Here is a 20,094-nt window from a genome sequence, read left to right as displayed (position 1 = left end):
AACTACTTAATTAACAGATTTCTTGTCTTCCATCTAATAAGCACATATTAAATATATATGATATGGGAAAAAAACATGGTGGAACTAAAGTAAATTACACTAGAGTACTTACAAGTAAGGGAGGTAAATATTCTACAGAAACAGAATGTCTGAGAAACTCCAAGGGCAAAGGAAAACAACCCATGTCAATTTTAAGCAGAGTGGGAAAGGGCATGGTTACAGCTGAAATGGGGCACCACCCTGGAGGACTGGAGGCAGGAGGATCATAGAGAAGGTTACTGCAATGACTGGGATGAAAAGTCACGAAAGCTGGACTGGGATAGGGCTGGGAGAGATGCTAAGGAGGCAGAAATAACAGGGCCTGGCCCTGCCCTGTGTGGGACCCAAGTCAGGGGAGGAATTATAAAGACTGAGGTTTTGAGCTCAGTGGCTAAGGAAGGAGACAGTGCCATGACAAACCTATGGAATCCCAAGGGAAAACAGGTTTATGGAGGAGGGGAGCTCATGATGACTTGCCATCAGGTTCTAACACACAAACCCCAACACATGACCGCATTTCCATCACTCTGACTTCTTCCAAATTTAGGCAGCAACAGTACTTGCAAGAACATCCCACGAGGAAATACCAACTGCAGAGGAGTCACAAGGCCCCCCTCTCTGGGTCTCAGCTTTTCCCTCTATAAAATGAGGAGGGTGATGCTGAGCCAGGTAACCCCATCCCAGCCTGGTGGTCACTTTCCTTGTACCAGGTCTTCAGAGCTTTCTTCCTGCACCATGGTAGCTGAGAGCTCTAACAGAAGATTGTACAGCTATGCATCTAATTCTCCTATTTATATAACACTTTGGTTATTCTTCAGTAGTACCTGCCGACAGGAAAATTAAAGCCAGGAGCAAGCTTGAAACAGCCACCGTCAGCACGAACTCCATCCATTCTAGAGCTAATAATTTACAGGGTGAGCAGCTGAACACAAACTTGACTGCGAGTGTGAACAGTCTCATTTCTGAGCTGACATTGTGATGCCCAGTGTTGAAGCTGGCCAGCCTGACTACCAAGGGAAGGACATTCTTCTTCTGTGTGTTTACATGATATAAAGACTTTGAGTGTAGGGCTGGCAGCAAGGAACACTCAGGAAGCCTGTTTCACTTGTCTACATATGGTTCACTGTACCCAGGTGGGAAATAGAAGCATCTCACCTGAGCCGCTCTTCCTCTTTTTTTCGGAGATTGAAGTCTCGCTGAACCACCTGGAGAACATGCTCTGTTTCATCATCGGTCAGACCAGACAGGTCCAGCTTCCTCCCCATGATTTAACACCAAACACAGACAATGGAACGAGACCTGAGAAATCAAAGGAGAGACCACAAATTGAGGGCAAGATAAAAGTCCTCCATCGATAAAATCAACCAATGTTGTTATTAAACAAAATTAGACACAGTGTTTACATAAGATCGTATCCTGCTCTGCTCTCATACTCAGCAAATATTTACAGACAACTTCAGCAAGACTGTGGAGAAAAAGAGAAGGTAACTGGTCATCAACAGTGTCATTCATCCCAACTCTTACATTAGAAAAAATAGATAAATTATTCTTTTTGATAGAATGAAGCATACATGAGACCTGGTGTGGATTTCCACAAAACACCAGAAGACAATATCTAAAACTTCTAAAGTTCTATGGTTTGAAGTTTCAAATTTTAAATATCACACATAATTGTAAGATAAAATAAATCATACTTTAAAAAAAATCATAGGGGAATTCCCTGGTGGTCCAGTGGTTAAGATTCTGGGCTTTCACTGCTGGGGGCCCGGGTTCAATCCCTGGTCTGGGAACTAAGATCCCACAAACCGCATGGTCAGGCCAAATAAATAAATAAAAATGTAAAAAAAAATCCTATATATACTATATCCCTTGAAGTTTTTATCACATGACTATGAAATATAAACTAGAAATCAATAAACTCTCCTCTGCAAAAAATATATATATAGTAAAATAATCTTTTTAGACATTTTCTCAGAACTAGAAAAGATGATATTTCAAAGACACACCTCCCAGCAGTGCATACCTAAAAATTATGGGAAACTTTTTTTTTTTTTTTTTTTTTTTGCGGTACGCGGGCCTCTCACTGTTGTGGCCTCTCCCGTTGTGGAGCACAGGCCTGGACGCGCAGGCTCAGCGGCCATGGCTCATGGGCCCAGCCGCTCCGCGGCATGTGGGATCTTCCCGGACCGGGGCACGAACCCGTGTCCCCTGCATTGACAGGCGGACTCTCAACCACTGTGCCACCAGGGAAGCCCCTAGGTAGGTGTATTAATCGGCTAGGGCTGCTGTAACAGAGCACCACAGACTAGGTGGCTTAAATAACATAAATGTATTTTCTCACAGTCTTGATGGCTAGAAGTCTGAGATCAAGATGTCGGCAGAGTTGACTTCTCCTGAAGCCTCTCTCCGTGGCTTATAGATGGCCATCTTCTCCATGTGTCTTCACATGGTCTTCCCTCTGTGCACACCTATGTCTGAATTTTTCCTTCTTATAAGGACACCAATTATATTGGATTAGGGTCCACCCTAACACCTTCATTTCAACTGAACTGCCTCTTTAAATGTCCTATCTTCCAAACACAGTCACAATCTGAGTTACTGGGGTTAGGACTCCAACGTATGGATTTGGCAGGGGACACAACTCAACCTGTAACACTTCACCCTTTGCTCCCCCAGATATCCTGTCCTTCTTACATGTAAATTACATTCACCCCATCCCAACAGCCACCACAGTCCCAACCTATTGCAGCATCAACTCGAAGTCCAAATTCTCATCTCATTATTATCTAAATTAGGTATAGGTGAGACTTGAGGTATGATTCATCCTGAGGCAAAATTCATTTCCCATTGTGAACCTGTGAAACCAGACAAGTTACCAGTTACCAAAATACAACAGTGAGGCAGGCATGGGATAGGCATTCCATTCTAGCTGGGAGAAATTGGAAAGGAGAAAGAAGTCTTAGGTCTCAAGCAAGTCTGAAAGCAGGGCAAATTCCATTAGAATTTTTTTTATTAAGTTATACTTGACATACAGTACTGTATTAGTTTCAGGTGTACCCCATAGTGATTCGATATTTTTACACATTATGAAATAGTCACCACAATGAGTCCAGTTACCTTCGTCACCAGACAAAGTTGTTACAGTATTATTAACCATGTTCTCTATGTGTACTTTTCTCCATGCATAGTCTCTGATTTGTTATTCTTTTAATAATTATTATCCCTGTGTGTACTTTACATCCCCGTGACTAATTTATTTTATAATTGGATGTTTGTACCTCTTCTTCCCTTCACCTATTTCATCTGTTCCCCCGACCCCCTCTTCTCCAGCAACCACCAGTTTGTTCTCTGTATTTATGAGCCTGTTTCTGTTTTGTTTTGTTTGTTTAAGGCTCAAGGATAATCCTCTTGGGCTCCATGCTCTGTCCTCTGAGCCCGCCAGGGTGGCTGTGCCACCCCCTTGGCCCTGGGTGTAGGCACAGCAGCTTGGCCCACCCTTGGTAATTGAGGAGGGACAGCCCCATTCCCCAGGTCATGGTGACAGTGGCACCCCTGCAGACCTCTGATTTGTCTTCAGGATCATTCTTCCCTTTTCCTGAAGGATAATGCATGTTTGTAGGCAAATAGCTCTACTGGCCCATCCTGTAGACTCTCAGAAATCCAGCAGCCTTCCCTCATTTGTCCTGTCTCTGTTTAGTCTAAGCTGGCAATGTTTCTGTTGATATGAATTCTCAAAAACTTTGTCAGCTTCCCATGCAGTTCACAGGGGCCAAGCCATCAGACAAGAGGTTCTCTACAGATCTGTCCTGAATAACTGCGTCTCTATTCCCGGCTTCTGCTGCAATGGTTGACTCGATCCGTGAGCCACACTCTAATCTCTTTAGCAAATGGTTGTCCAGCCACACCCCTGTTGCTCTCTACAGACAGACTTTCTCACTTTTGCAATATGGATAGATAGAATTTTCCAAATCTGCAAGTTCTGGTTCCTTTAGTGTGACAATTCCTTCTTCAATTTACCTTTCTCGTCTCACATCTTATTATAGCAGCAAGGACAAACCAGTCTTTAATACTTATTTTAGAATTCTTCTCAGCTAAATATCCAAGTTCATCATCACTTACAATTCTACGTTCCACAAGACACTAGAACACAATTCAACCAAATTCTCTGCTGCTTTATAACAAGGAACAGCTTTCCTTCAGTTTCCAATAACATCTTCCTCATTTCTGTCTGAGACCAGTACTTCTAACATTCATTTCTACCAACATTCTGTTCATGGTGATATATGTGTTCTCTAACATGAGAGAAGCTTTCTCTGCAGCTCTCCTCTTTTCTTTCTTATTTTATTTTACTTTTTGGCCACACCGCCCCACATGTGGGATCTTAGTTCCCCCACCAGGGATCGAACCCGTGCCCCCTGCAGTGGAAGTGTACAGTCTTAACCACTGGACCACCAGGGAAGTCCCTCCGCTTTTCTTCCTGAGACCTCACTATAATCACCTTTAACATCCCTATTTCTACCAATAGTCTCCTCAAGGCAACCTAGGCTTTTTCTAACATACACCTCAAAACTCTTCCACCCTCTACCCTTAGCCAGTTCCAAAGTCATTTCCACATTTTTATACAGAATAAGAAACAGAGATGGCAAATACACATATAAAAAGATGCTTAATGTCATTGGTAGCTAGAGAATTGCAATTAAAACCATATTTCACACCCATCAAAATCATCTTTATCAAGTGTTGACAGGAGGTGGGACAATTTTGATAGAGTGAGTAAAAATTGGTACAATCTCTTTATAACACAATTAGGCATCATTTTCAAAGTTGAAGATACATGTACCTTATGAATTAGCATTTCTGCCACACCTAGGTATATTCCTCAGATATAATCTTGCAAATATGCACCAACAGATAGGAATCGGGTTGAATCATAGGAAATAAATAGGAGCCTATAAAAATGCTTATTTCATATAGTTCAGTCTAACAGAAGAACACTAGTAACAGTCACATTCAAAATAGCAAAAAATAAAATAAAACAAATAAGTAAAACCTGTAAACCACCCCAAACATCCACAAGCAGGAAGAAGGATAAACAAATATTGTATACTTGTTTCATACCAATGGAATACTCCAGTGCAAGGAAAAAGAACATTCTGAAGGTATATTCCACATAGATGAATCTTAAAAACATGCTGTTGAGATAGAGAAGCCACATATATATGCATGTACAGCATACAAACAGTATGACTCCTTTTATATAAAGTTCAAAAACACAGAAAGTCAAGAATACCTATATTTTTAGGAATAAATGTGATAAAACTATACAGAACAAAATGGGACCTCTGTGGAGGAGAGAAAAGATTTGGCTAGGGATAATCACATTATGGGTGGGGAGAGTGCCTAGAGCACCTGCTGGTCTGAGGGAGTGAATTAGAAATAAGGTCCCACCCCTAGGCTGCTCAGGAAAGGGGAAGCTTCATAGCTGCCATCTTCTAGTCTCCCGATGAGCAGGGAAAAACAGATTAGAGGGCACAGGGAAAATGCAGGCCGACTTCTTGCTTTCAAACACCCCATTAAAGGTGATAATGGCACTTTGGAGTTTCCCAGAAGGTGACATGTCTGCCCCCTTCATTTCACTTCACTGGCTTTTGGTTCCTGAGAATTCCAAATGAGATTCTAAGATGCCCAGTTAGTACAAGACAGAAGTGACAGCTCTGATCATATCAAATCTAAAAAGAATGATCAGGACTCAAGAGGGGTAAATGTTTCTGTAAAGAAATAAATAAAGTAGCTGTAAATGGATAAGACAGAGAATAATGAGAAACCCTTTTTGGGAAATGGTAAAAGCTTCTTCCCTTTTCTACAGGAAACACAATTAGATTCCCTGCACAAGAGAAAGAGCATCGTTAGGGCTGGAAAAGCCTCAATGTCCATGAGTCAAAGGTCACAAAAGTATGACTCTTTCATTGCCCAAAGGGAAGTGATTCCCCAGACACAAAACCAGTTCAGATGCTCTGACTTCCAGACCCATGCTCCTGCCCCTGGATTTCTCTGGTTTATACTCAACTAAGATGGTAGCAGAGAGAATACATTTTAAAATTTAGTAATGAGAAAATTAATAAACTTCAAGATTTAATTATATCACCATTTCCCTAATGTGTGTTTCTCAGGTCACTGTTCCCACAGGCGATCTGAGAAAGGAGAGCTCTGTGATGAAATAAAGGTGAGAAATGCCTCAAACTGTATTGCCCTCTGAGGGATACACAGTGCATATAAGCTTATCAGACCCTTTAAGAAGTCTGTCACTAAAGAACCAGTCTGATTTTGTTTATCCCTGTAGTTCTCAAATGCATTTGTCTACAGATACCTCTTTCTTTAATAACAGCTACCTCTTAACATCCAAAGAAATGACTATTGGGGAATTATTGCCATAAGTCCATCCCATGATGACAAATTCCAGTAACTACTCTAATATAATTACTGAATTGATTTAGCTGGGGTTTTTATGCGATTATCATAAGAAGCTACAGAGTTATATGAGCTTTAGAAGAAGCTGATGACTTAAAAAGGAAAGCAAATGGAAACAAATTTAAAGATAGAAAACCAAAATAAAGGTAGAATTGTTTATACTATTCTTGGCTAGAACAACTAGAGGAAGGATACAGATACTTCTGTAGGAAACTAGTAAGCACAACCTCGCAAATGAAAAAAAACAGACATTCCGAGAATATGAAATACATACATAATGGGAGGTTCATAATGAAAGGTCAATGTCTACACAAGCGACATTCTAGAAAGGAACCTAGAACAGATGAGTCAAGGACAAATGCATGCATGGGATCTTTACAAATACACAGTGTGTGTGTGTGTGTGTGTGTGTGTGTGGTGGTGGTGGTGGTGGTGATGATGATGATGATGCACCTAATACAAAGAGAGAAGTACAGAGATTAACTTGGACTATCTAAAGTCCTAAGAGTAATAAAGGGTAAATACTGCTAGGGCTTCCCTCTTTGACCATGGCTAGATCTTGACTAGAACTGAAAAGAAATTTCTTATTCCTACAAAGGAATCGAAATGTTAGGGCTATCCCATTTAAGGCACTTGTTATCAGGGGGTAGAAAAGGAAAAGAACTTGCCTGGGAAGGAAAGAAAAAAAGCACAAATGGTCCGATATGTACTTTCACTGTGACTTTCTTTGGAGCAAGTGGTGCTTGGGCTGTAAGACTCACTGATCTTCACCTTCAAGGGTGTTATTCCTGCTATGAACAGCCCATTCTCTGAGACTCATCCTTTACCTGAACACAGGAATGGCCCAGAGGAGACATGGTCACACCACCAGGGCACAGCTGATTGGACCAGGGGTGTCACCTGACCCATACTGGATGTTAGATTCTATCTCCTGGGAATGATATTAACAGGAGTGAGAAAAAGGAATTGAAGAATACTGAATAAATTATGGTGGATAACTTCCCAAATTTGATGAAAAGTGTTAATCTGCTCATCCAAGAAGCTCAACAAACTCTAGGTAGGATAAATTCAAAGAATGCACATCTAGACACATCATAGTCAAATGGTCAAAAGCCAAAGAAAATACAGAATCTTGAAAGTAAAACAGAAAATGACTCATCACACATGAGGGATCCTCAATAAGGTCAACTGCTGACTTCTTATCAGGAATCTTGGAGGCCAGAAGGTATTGAGATGATATATTCAAAGAACTGAAAGGAAAGGACTATTATCCAAAAATTCTATATCCAGAAAAGTATCCTTCAAAAATGAAGGATAAATTAAGACAATTAAGGCATTCCAGATAAGCAAAAACAGAGAGACTTTATCACTAGCAGACCTGCCTTACAAGAAATACTAAAGGAAGTCTTTGTAGCAAAGACTGACAGAATTAAAGGAAGAAATGGACAATTCAGCAATAATCATTAGAGATTTCGATATCAACCTTCAATAATAGATAGAACAACTAGCAAAACATCAGCAAGGATACAGAAGATTTAAGCCATATTATAAGCTACCTAGATCTAACAGACATCTACAGAACACTCTACATGATGGTACAACATATATTCTTCTCAAGTGTACGTGGAATATTCTCCAGATAGACCATATATTAGGCTGTAAAATAAATCTCAATACATTTAAAGGAGTTGAATAATATAAAATCTGTTCTCTAACTACAATGGAAGAAAATTAGAAATTAATAACAGAAAGAAATCTGGGACATTCACATGTATATGGAAATTAAACAATGTACTCTAAATAACCAAAGGGTCAAGAGAAATAAGAAAATACCTTGAGATAAATAAAAATGAAAACACATGTACTTATGGGATGCAGCTAAACCAGTGCTTAGGGGTAAATTTATAGCTATAAACACCTATATTAAAAAGGAAGCATCACAAATCAATTACCTCACCTTCTACCTTAAGAGACTGAAAAAAAAAAAAAAAGCAAACTGAACCCAAGTAAGCAGAAGGAAGGAAATAATAAAGACAAATCAATGGAATAGAAAAACAATAGAGAGAAGTCAACAAAACCCAAAGTTAGTTCTTTGAAAAGATCAACAAAACGGACAAACCTTTGGCAAGGCTGACCAAGAAAAAAAACAAAAGATTCAAATTACTAAAATCAGGAATGAAAGAGGGCCATCACTATTGACTTTACAGAAATAAAAAGGATTACAAAGGAATGCTGTGAACAGTTGTATGCCAGAAAATTAGATAACCTAGATGAAATGAAAAAAATCCTAGAAAGACACCTACAAAAACTGACTCAAGACAAAATAGACATCCTGAATATATCTATAACTAGTAAAGATATTGAATTAGTAATCAAAAACTTCCATAAAGAAAAGCGAAGGGCTAGGTGGCTTCACTGGTGAATTTTATCAAACATTTAAAGAAAAATTAACACCAATCCTTCACAAACTCTTCCCCAAAACATAGAATAGGAGGAAACACTTCTTAACCCATTTTAAGAAGCCAGTATTATCCTGATACCAAAAACAGACAAGGATATCATAAAATAAAACTATAAACCAATATCCCTTATGAATATAGATGAAAAAATCCTCAACAAAATATTAGCAAACAAAATCCAGCAACATACAAAAAAGTATTATGTACACCATAACAAAGTGGGATTTATGCCAGGAATGCAAGGTTGGTTGAACATGTGAAAATCAGTGAATATGATATAGCATATTAATAGAATAAAGGACAAAGATCACATAATCTTAATTAATACAGAAAAGCATTTGATAGAATCCAATATTCTTTCTGATATAAATACTCAATAAACTAGGAATAGAAGGGAGCTTTCTTGAATTGATTAAGGCTGTCTACAAAAAACTCACAGCCAACATCATAATGTGAATGAATAGATGCTTTCCCCCCAAATGTCGTGAACACAGCAAGATTGTCACTTTTACCATTTCTATTCAGTATTGTACTGGAGGTTCTAGCCAGGGCAATAGGCAGGAAAAAGAACTAAAAAGCATCTAAATTGGGAAGGAAAAATTGGGATTATCTATATTCAGAGAAAACATTAATCTCATATATAGAAAATTCTAAGGAATACACATACACAAAACCAATTAAAACCAAAAAACTGAGATCAGCAAGGTTGCAAGATGCGAGATCAGTATACACAAATCAATCATATTTCTATACACTATAAATTAACACTTCAAAAAGTGAAATTAAGAAAACAGTTCTATTTACAATAGCATCAAAAAAATAAAATACTTATGAGTAATTTTATCACAAGAAGTTTAAGACTTATACACTAAACACAGGAAACACATCCCATGGATTGGAAGACAATGTTAAGATAGCAGAACTTTCAAAATTGATTTACAGATTCAACACAATTCTTATCAAAATCCCAGCTTCTTTTTTTGCAAGAACTGACAAGCTGATCCAAAAATTCATATGGAAATGTAAGGGCCGAGAGAATCCAATACAATCTTGATTGCTAAATGAATGAAAAAATTTAAAAAGTAATTCCCTCTGGCCTATGAATGGCTGTCCCCAGGCATACTCTGCAGACTAAAATTCTACAAGGGACCCTTGCAGAAAAAGGGTCAGAACTGCAGAAAAGCCAGATCAGCTCCAAGCCTAGCTGCACAGGGAACCTATGGCTTCCTATAGTCTGGATGCCATCACCCTGAGACTGCCAGGCATCAGCTCTTATAGCCCCTGTGACCTCCATCTGAACCACTGACCCTCCTGATACCTCATGGAGACTCCAAGCTCATGGTATTTGAGGCAAAACTTCCTTCCCCATTAAACAGAAGTGATACTATGGTTTTATTTCTGGCAAATGAGAGCAGCTCTAGAAGTTGAAAATTGGTGGGGAGATCTCATTATCCCCATCCATTTGAGACTTGATGGCATTTTCTACCTATTAGATCCTGGTGGAAACTTCTTCAGAAGTAAGGATGGTAAAAGTGGGGGAGCTGCTGCCACAGCCTCTGCTGGCAACAGGTATTGGGAGATATTTCAAATGGTATTAGATGGGCACACACACCCCCTGAGCACAGAGTGGAAGGAGTTAGCAGGAGGAGGGGGGTGGAAGGGAAATAAAATTGGAGACTAAACTAGTCGTTCTCAACTGAGCACCATATTGCCTCCCAGGAGATAATCAGCAATATCTGGGGAAATTTTTAGTTGTTTCTAATAGGGGTGTGTTACTGGCATCTAGCAGGTGGAGGCCAGGGGTTGCTACTGAACATCCTATGATGCACAGGACAGCTCCCCGCAACAAAGAATTATCTGGTCCAAAATGTCAATAATGCCAAGGTTGAGAAAACCTGGTCTAAATTGAAAGCTACATAGCTGTCAGCCTCTTACTATGTGCTTCCCAGTAGCCCCAGGTATGCCCAGCAGAGTTCACAAAGGGGCCTTCACTACTGCTACAGTACAGGCCTTCACACTGAAATTAAACCATTGGTTCTCCTGGTTTTCAGGCTTCCGACTCAGACTGTAACTACATCACTGGCTCTCCTGGGTCTCCAGCTGCATATCTTGGGATTTGTGAGCCTACATGGTCATGTGATCCAATTCCTTATAATAAATCTTTTTTATTTTATACATATACACACACACACATATAGAGAGAGACACACATATCCTATTGGTTCTGTTTTTCTGGAAACTCTGGCTAATACAGACACATATACACATTACACATGACTGGCAAATAAATGACCTGGTTTATAAACCTTGATTGCATTTTTCTGGCCTTATCTGCAATGACCAAACTAACAGGTCTGTAGTAGAGCCCAGTGCATTTCTCTGCCATCTTGAATTAGAGCAATGCCTACAATCCCCTGCTTTTGTTTTCTGAGCCTTTGGTCACAGTGGAAGCCCTGCAGTGCCTCTCCTGCCTTTTGCGCTTTTTCTCTGTCTGCTTCCCATCCTTTGGGTGTTTTCACGTTGATGCCTTGCACAGAGGACAGTTAATGAACACTCGATAAAAATACACAGCTCTTCAGCCCACTGAGAATTTCCTCTTCAGTTTCAACTGGATAATGATGCTCTTTGCTCCCTCTATATATAAAAGTCTGGTACACTTCTTCTGACTGTAATAAAAGTGTGTCAAGATAAGAGTTGACAGCTGGCTGCATTTGGAACTTGACCACATAAGACTGTGAAAAAATATGCATTAAAACTTCACTAATTCAGACTTCATCAATTCCAAATTTGTGATCAAACATGGTAGGCTAAAATTTACCATTCCATTTGTTCTCAAAACACAGGGATTAAGACAGTGAATAGTAGATGAGAAAAGGAGAATATTTACTTTCCAAAGAGAGCAAATTATTATCAGGTACTTACTTAGAAGTATCAATTTATATGTAAACAGCACAATTACAGTGTAAGCAAATAACAGCTGCAGAGCCTGGGTTTTTAGTATGCAAACCTCAGAGGGTTCCCCTAGTCATGCACATTGGGACTTAATCTCAGGACCCAGGGTGAGTACTGTTTGTTCACACCTTCAAGGCTGGGACAGCTGGCGATAAAGGATAAAGGATAAATCAGGCCCAAAGTGGTAAGGGCTACCTGAGGAATGGGCTGGGAGTCACTGCCCCTGGATCAGGGGAAAGAGGGAGGGCAGGAGCCAGAGATGGAGAGACTTCCGGGTGTCGGTCCTGCCTCGGCCAGGGCCCTTAGGTGGGGCAAGGGTTGGCAGGTATCCAGGCTGAGGGAGGAGCACAGGCAGAAGCTTCCCTTAGCGATGGGCATATCACTCAGTATGTCTGCTGCAGGATTGCAGAGGGAGTCTGTGAAGCTCTGTTAAAGAGCTTGGACTTCACCCGAGGGCCCTGGGAGCCACTTTAGGGTCCTAAACAGGCGAGCAACCCGAGATAACAGCGTTTGTGCTTTCCTGGGGTCACACGGGTCATGGTGGGAAACTGGGATGGAGGTGAACAGGGACAGAGGCAGTCACCTGGCAGCCACTGCAGTTGTCTAGGTGGGAGCTCGAAGTTGAGAAGAAAGCAGAGAAAATGACTCAAAGCTGCCTATTTACTCCTTGATTAAACTCTTGCCTCTTGGAAAATGTTCAGGCAGGTCAAAGTTCACCTCCCAATGGGCAGCTCCTTCCCTCTCCCTCCTCCTTCCCAAGATGGCATCTGGCAGGGGGGGCAGGCTTTACTGCTCTTGGCAATAAAGACCAGTACACACAGAGTCCTTCTAGGCTGGGCTCTGCCATGGGGGCTGGTCTGGTGTCTGGACTATAACTATGTAAAGGGGGAACTGGTCTTCTTTGTCCTTTGTCATGAGTGGCATGCTCAGCTGTTACTTGTGGGTTGGTGACATTTGTTTGTTGATTGATTGATCTGAGAGCAGCCTATCAAAAAGAACTCTTGCCAAATTTCACCAAGTCCTGCCACAGTGCTGTTACTAAGTGTCAACTATTCTGTGCCAAATAAGATCATCCAAAATGCCTACCAAATGTCTAAAACTCAATAAATGACTTTGAAACTCAGAGATATAGTCTATACATGAGTAGAAAGCAAAATGGCCTCAATAAGCTAAAGGAAGACAAAGAAATAGAGATAACATCTTAAAGAAGAGGAAATGAAATGTATGGAAATAGTAAACTCCCAAATGAGGGGTACTTTTCAAACGTGTGGTAAAAAGTCAGTTTCTAAACCAGCTCCCACTGTAATTCAAGCCCGGTGTGCCAAGACCAGACATCTGTGCCCTAAGCAGCGCCTCCTCCAGGCCCTAGAGTGAGACAGAATCAGCACACTGCCTCTCCAGCAGCAGCCTCAGTCCCAACCACATAGTTTAGCCTGTTGTTTCTCTGATGGGTTGTTCTAGACTGTCTACAGCTGTTGTTTTATTGTTACTGTTATTATTTTAATCATCAGTTAGCCTTTCAGTAAAAACAGAGGCTTGAAGCTTGGCGGGAGTTTTTGCATTTTGGAGACGACACATAGAAACATACAAGTACGCTGCTCTCAGCCATTTACTATGTAAACTGTAAGCATCCAGGTTTGAGTGGGGCCCAGAGCTAGAGAATATTTACCTTCCAAAGACAGCAAATTATTATCAGGTACTTACTTAGAAGTATCAGTTTATATGTAAACAGTCCAGGCGGCACTACCAGAGGCTCTGTCCCTTGGTTTATGCAGGACCCAACAGATGCAATGATATCAAAGTGTCCACAGCAAAGAGAGATGCCACACAGGACCTCTAGGAAGCTCTAGGAGAAGCACCGCAAAGGCTTTCAAGGGTGTGTTAAAGCAGAACTACACCCTCCTCTACAGGTAACTATTCTCCTTTTGAGAAATAGCTCATGCTTGCTACCAGGCCCTGGTACTGAATGCCTAACTAGGGGACATCAAGTGACCATGTGACCAGCAGAAGCTAGCTCTGAGCTGCTTGTTAGGCTTGGCGTGCACAGTAGGGACCCAATGTCAAGTGGAAATGCTATATGAGAAATTAGACCCAATCTGTTCCAGAAGGTGTAAGTTGCATGGGCAGGTGACTCAGACTCCCATGTCTCCTATGTCTGCTGCTATGTCTCCTCTCCCTCAATCCACAGCTACATCCTCATAGAAAGTTCCTGGTGATCAACCAACATAAGAGGAAAAACCTCAGTCTGGATTTGTGGATCATTCTGTAAGAAATCACTGACACCTGCCCGAAGTGGACAGCTGTAGCATTACAGCCCCAGTCAGGGGTGACCCTGAAGGATAGCAGTGAAGGGTCACCCTGCTGGTGGGCAGGATTTCAAGCTGTATACAGATCTTCCACATCGTCTGGACCGAGAGATGTCTGGAAGAATGGAACAGACATCAATTCGTGGACAGTAGCCAACAGAACGGCAGATGGGAAAAGAACAGGTTTGGGAGATCAATGACAAGGAAGTTTGAGGAAGAGGTGTGTGCAGATCTCTCAGAGAAGCAGGGTGTGATGATATTTGAATATCTATGCGGAAGTTCTCAACAATCTGGTGGACAAGAGGACACCCGAGGAGGTGAGGCAGCCTCTTCCCCAGTGCTTATTCAGTGAGCCCTTGTACAAAATGGACATGGCAGGAGGGTCCAACAACGTGGCTACACATGGGTCCAATCTCACAGACTTCCTCTTTGCAGGCCTAATCTGCCTGTCATCACTGCTGAGGACCCATCTTCCCAACACCAGAGACGAGTGCTGAGCTGTGGATGGGGGGAAGCCAGCCAGTCACCTGGTGGCAGAGTGATTGCACTAGATCTTCTGTCATAGAGGGGTTAGTGAGTCCTTCCTGGAATACATATGTATAAATTTTCTATCTATGCCTGCACCTTTATCCATCACTTACAGAATACTCGATTCACTGTCATGGCTCCCCCCAGCATGTTGTGGCTGACCAAGAAACTCATTTACAGCAAACAAAGTTTGGCCATGGACTCACGTCCATGGAATTCACTTATCTCACCAATGTACCGCATCACCTGATGGGATGACCTACTGATGACTTCTGATCCAGCAGTTTTCCACCTCTGGACCAGATGATCTTCAAAACCTCTGTGACCTGATCTTTTTGAATGCTGTGGTGTCTGCAATGACCCAAGGCCTGAGTGCAATAAATAGGTTTCTTTCTTTCTTTTTTTGAAGCTTCAATATAGTAAAAGTTGAAATAAATGTTTGAACTGGACTGCAGTGTACATTTTTCAAAAGGAAAATAGTTTCAAATGGAAAGGCTTACAGTAAAATATTGTGCTCAGCTAAGCCTTTCAGACTGCGGTTATACTCAAACATATGTAAGCAATAATATTAAAAAAGAGATTTGATCCTAGATAATGTCCTATTGGATAGAGAAAAAAGAGGAGAGCAAGGTTGCTCTAGGCAACAAAAAAGGAAACAGAAATCTACAGTTGAGTACCATGGCAGGAGGGAAATTGTTTAATGATCTTCAACATTAGCCTGCTCCTTGGCGGGTTTCACCAACCCAGGTATACTTCAGTAATACGTCTTCACATCAGCAGGAGGTTCAGAGACACATACTTTAATTAAAGTTAGCTACTTCAAAGATAATTAAAGGTGTGCTATAGAAATCTCTAGACAAGATTATAGAACTCTGAAGCAGAAGCTAACCAAAAAGCTGCAGCTTTATTTTATTTTGTTTTTTTTATTAGCTTGTTCTTTTTTTTGTGGGGGGGGGGCTGTGTTGGGTCTTTGTTGCTGCATGCACTTTCTCTAGCTGCGGCGAGCGGGGGCTGCTCTTCATTGCGGGGCACGGGCTTCTCATTGCAGTGGCTTCTCTTGTTGCGGAGCATGGGCTCTAGGCGTGCAGGCTTCAGTACTTGCAGCACGTGGGCTCGGTAGTTGCAGCATGCGGGCCCTAGAGTGTACGGGCTTCAGTAGTTGTGACGCACAGGCTCTAAAGTGCAGGCTCAGTAGTTGTGGCACATGAGCTTAATTGCTCCGCAGCATGTGGGATCTTCCCGGACCAGGGATTGAACCCATATCCCCCACATTGGCAGGTAGATTCTTAACCACTGCGCCACCAGGGAAGTCCCTTAAGCTTTATTTTAAATAAAGTGGTTCAGCACTTGAGAAGGACTACAGAAGGCAGGGAACGTAGTTTAGCACTGAGTAGTAATGACAATGGATATTTAATTCAAATTGGATAGAAATGGAAAACTAATTGTCTTCATTTTTAAAAATTTTAACGAAGTATAGTTGATTTACAATGTTGTATTAATTTCTGCTGTACAGCAAAGTGACTCAGTTATACACATATATATATACATATTCTTTTTCATATTCTTTTCCATTACGGTTTATCAGAAGATACTGTATATAGTTCCCTGTGCTATATAGTAGGACACTGTTGTTTATCCATCCTATATATCACAGTTTGCATCTGCTAATCCCAAACTCCCAATCCATCTGTCCTCCAGTCCCTTCTCCAAGTCTGTTCTCTATATCTGTGAGTTTGTTTCTGTTTCATAGATAAGTTCATTTGTGTTATATATTATTTTTTTAAACATAACTTTTTTTAACATCTTTATTTGAGTATAATTGCTTTACAATGGTGTGTTAGTTTCTGCTGTATAACAAAGTGAATCAGCTATATGGGTACATATATCCCCATATCTCCTCCCTCTTGCATCTCCCTCCCACCCTCCCTATCCCACCCCTCTAGGTGGTCACAAAGCACCGAGCTGATCTCCCTGTGCTATGAGGATACTTCCCACTAGCTATCTGTTTTACAACTGGTAGTGTATATATGTCCGTGCTACTCTCTCACTTTGTCCCAGCTTACCCTTCCCCCTCCCCATATCCTCTAGTCCATTCTCTACGTCTGCGTGTTTATTTCTGTCCTGCCCCTAGGTCCTTCAGAACCTTTTTTTTTTTTTAGATTCCATATATATATGTTAGCATACAGTATTTGTTTTCCTCTTTCTGACTTACTTCACTCTGTATGACAGACTCTAGGTCCATCCACCTCACTACAAATAACTCAATTTCGTTCCTTTTTATGGCTGAGTAATATTCCATTGTATATATGTGCCATATCTTCTTTATCCATCATCTGTCGATGGACACTTAGGTTGTTCCCATGTCCTGGTAAATGGAGCTGCAATGAACATTGTATTTGTGTTATATTTTAGATTCCACATATAAGTGACATCATATGGTAATTGTCTTTCTCTTTCTGACTTGCTTCACTTAGTATGATCATCTCTAGGTCCATCCATGATGCTGCAAATGGCATTATTTCATTCTTTTTATGGCTGAGTAATATTTCATTGTGTATATATAAATACCACATCTTCTTTATCCATTCATCTATCAATGAACATTTAAGTTGTTTCCATGTCTTGGGTATTGTAAATAGTGCTGCTACGAACATGCAATGCATGTATCTTTCCGAATTATAGTTTTGTCTGGATATATGCCCAGGAGTGGGATTGCTGGGTCATATGGTAATTCTATTTTTAGTGTTTTGAGGAACTTCCATACTGTTCTCCACAGTGGCTGCACCAATTTACATTCCCACCAACAGTGTAAGAAGTTTCCCTTTTCTCCACACCCTCTCCAGCCAAATTGTCTTGTTTTCCTCAAAATCCAAAGGTAGCACACTAAAAGCATAACGTAAATATTCCGTAATGTGGCCGATGGAATTTGCTATAGTTTCTGCCCACTGATTCTAAAGTCAGCAAACACTGCTTGGTGCCCACTTGGACCCAGTGATGTGCCAGACAGAGGAGAACCCAGAAAGAAAGCACATGGCCCTGCTCTGAATTTCCACAGACATGGGTGGGAGATGATCTGCTAACAATGTGCACCCCAACCTGGTCTGGCCGGGACCACTTTCCTGAGCCATCTCTTTGCTATCACTTGCTTCTGGACTTTCAATTCTGCAAAACAGTTATTGAAGGGGAACAATCCAGGCCAGGAGCTCATCAGAAGGAACCTCTAACAGCTCTCTGCCCACCTCATTCTTTTGAGTTTTTCCTTTACAGTTTCTGTGTAGTTTTCAATACCCCCAAGTTCCCATTTATGAAAATTTGAACGATATGATAATATCATAAAAGAAGATTAATCACCTGACAGCATCAAAAAAATACAACGAGTGCCAACCCATTGGTTCATTTAAGTCTCATTTCCCCCACTTTTCGTAGGGAACGCTGTTATTTTTGTCCTATTATACACAGAAATATGCATCTTTTTTCACTAAAGTCTTTATCTCCAGCATTTTGTTCATGTTGGTGTAATCACTTTCAAGCATCACTCCTAATGGCTACATGATATTGTATCAAGTGGATATATAATACTTACTGACCTGCTCCTAGTGTTGTACCTCTGGGTTGATTCCAATTGTGGACTATTTCACAGAAAATTATGATAAACATCTTTGTGCATAAGGGTTTTCCACGTTAAGAATTTTTTCCCCTTAGGCTAGAGTCCCAGAAATAAAATGACTACGTTTAAGGTTAAGAATATTAAGCCCCCTGAGACACATTTTCAGGCATCTAGTTGAAGAACAACATCTAAATAGTGAAGCCACCTGAATGGCACAGATGCCGTCAGGCCTACTGCTGAGTCATCTTATTTGTGCAGGCTCACTGGGGGCACCACTTTACTCTAAAATTAGGTCTTTGCCTCTACACTGAACCCCAAACAATTTTTTTTTGTTATCTGAATAATTATTTTCTTAACATCTTCAGTGGAGTATAATTGCTTTAAAATGCTGTGTTAGTTTCTGCTGTATAACAATCAGCTATATATATACATATATCCCCATATCCCCTCCCTCTTGCATCTCCCTCCCACTCTCCCTATCTTACCCACGTAGGTGGTCACAAAGCACCGAGCTGATCTCCCTGTGTGATGCAGCTTCTTCCCACTAGCTATCTATTTTATATTTGGTAGTGTATATATGTCAATGCTACTCTCTCACTTTGTCACAGCTTACCCTTACCCATCCCCGTGTCCTCAAGTCCATTCTCTACATCTGCGTCTTTATTCCTGTCCTGCCCCTAGGTTCGTCAGAACCATTGTTTTTGTTTTTCTAGATTCCATATATATGTGTTAGCATACAGTATTTGTCTTTCTCTTTCTGACTTCCTTCACTCTGTATGACAGACTCTAGGTCCATCCACCTCACTACAAATAACTCAATTTCATTTCTTCGTATGGCTGAGTAACTCCATTGTATATATGTGCCACATCTTCTTTATCCATTCATCTGTCAGTGGACACTTAGGTTGCTTCCATGTCCTGGCTACTGTAAATAGTGCTGCAATGAACATTGTGGTACATGACTTTTCTGAATTATGATTTTCTCAGAGTATATGCCCAGTAGTGGGATTGCTGGGCCATATGGTAGTTCTATTTTTAGTTTTTTTAAGGAAGCTCCATACTGTTCTCCATAGTGGCTGTATCAATCTACATTCCCACCAACAATGCAAGAGGGTTCCCTTTTCTCCACACACTCTCCAGCATTTATCGTTTGTAGATTTTTTGATGATGGCCATTCTGACCAGTGTGAGGTGATACCTCACTATAGTTTTGATTTGTATTTCTCTAATGATTAGTGATCTTAAGCATCCTTTCATGTGTTTGTTGGCAGTCTGTATATCTTCTTTGGAGAAATGGCTATTTAGGTCTTCTGCCCATTTTTGGATTGAATTTTTTTTTTATATATACACTGAGCTCCATGCGTCTGGTATATTTTGAAGATTAATCCTTTGTCAGTTGCTTCATTTGAAAATATTTTTTCCCATTCTGAGGGTTGTCTTTTGGTCTTGTTTATGGTTTCCTTTGCTGTGCAAAAGCTTTTAAGTTTCATTAGGTCTCATTTGTTTATTTTTGTTTTTATTTCCATTCCTCTAGGAGGTGGGTCAAAAAGGATCTTGCTGTGATTTATGTCATAGAGTGTTCTCCCTGTGTTTTCCTCTAAGAGTTTTATAGTGTCTGGCCTTACATTTAGGTCTTTAACCATTTTGAATTTAGTTTTGTATACGGTGTTAGGGAGTATTCTAATTTCATTCTTTTATGTGTAGCTGTGCTGTTTTCCCAGCACCACTTATTGAAG

The 20,094-nt window shown here is 40.8% G+C and overlaps 1 protein-coding gene across 1 annotated transcript in view; it reads right to left on the bottom strand.

Annotated features, from left to right (window-relative positions):
• MYRIP (myosin VIIA and Rab interacting protein) overlaps nucleotides 1-20,094 on the bottom strand; it is a 218,966-nt gene that overhangs the window by 177,447 nt on the left and 21,425 nt on the right. The window contains exon 2 of the mRNA XM_082848766.1: nucleotides 1,195-1,338. Coding sequence (XP_082704892.1) covers nucleotides 1,195-1,304 — 110 coding nt within the window. The 5' untranslated portion in view covers nucleotides 1,305-1,338. The remainder of the gene's footprint in view (nucleotides 1-1,194; nucleotides 1,339-20,094) is intronic.

The sequence above is a fragment of the Leucopleurus acutus genome, assembly GCF_964270905.1.
Source record: "Leucopleurus acutus genome assembly, chromosome: 10".
Taxonomy (NCBI): Eukaryota; Metazoa; Chordata; class Mammalia; order Artiodactyla; family Delphinidae; genus Leucopleurus; species Leucopleurus acutus.
This window is presented reverse-complemented; position numbering and strand designations above follow the sequence as displayed.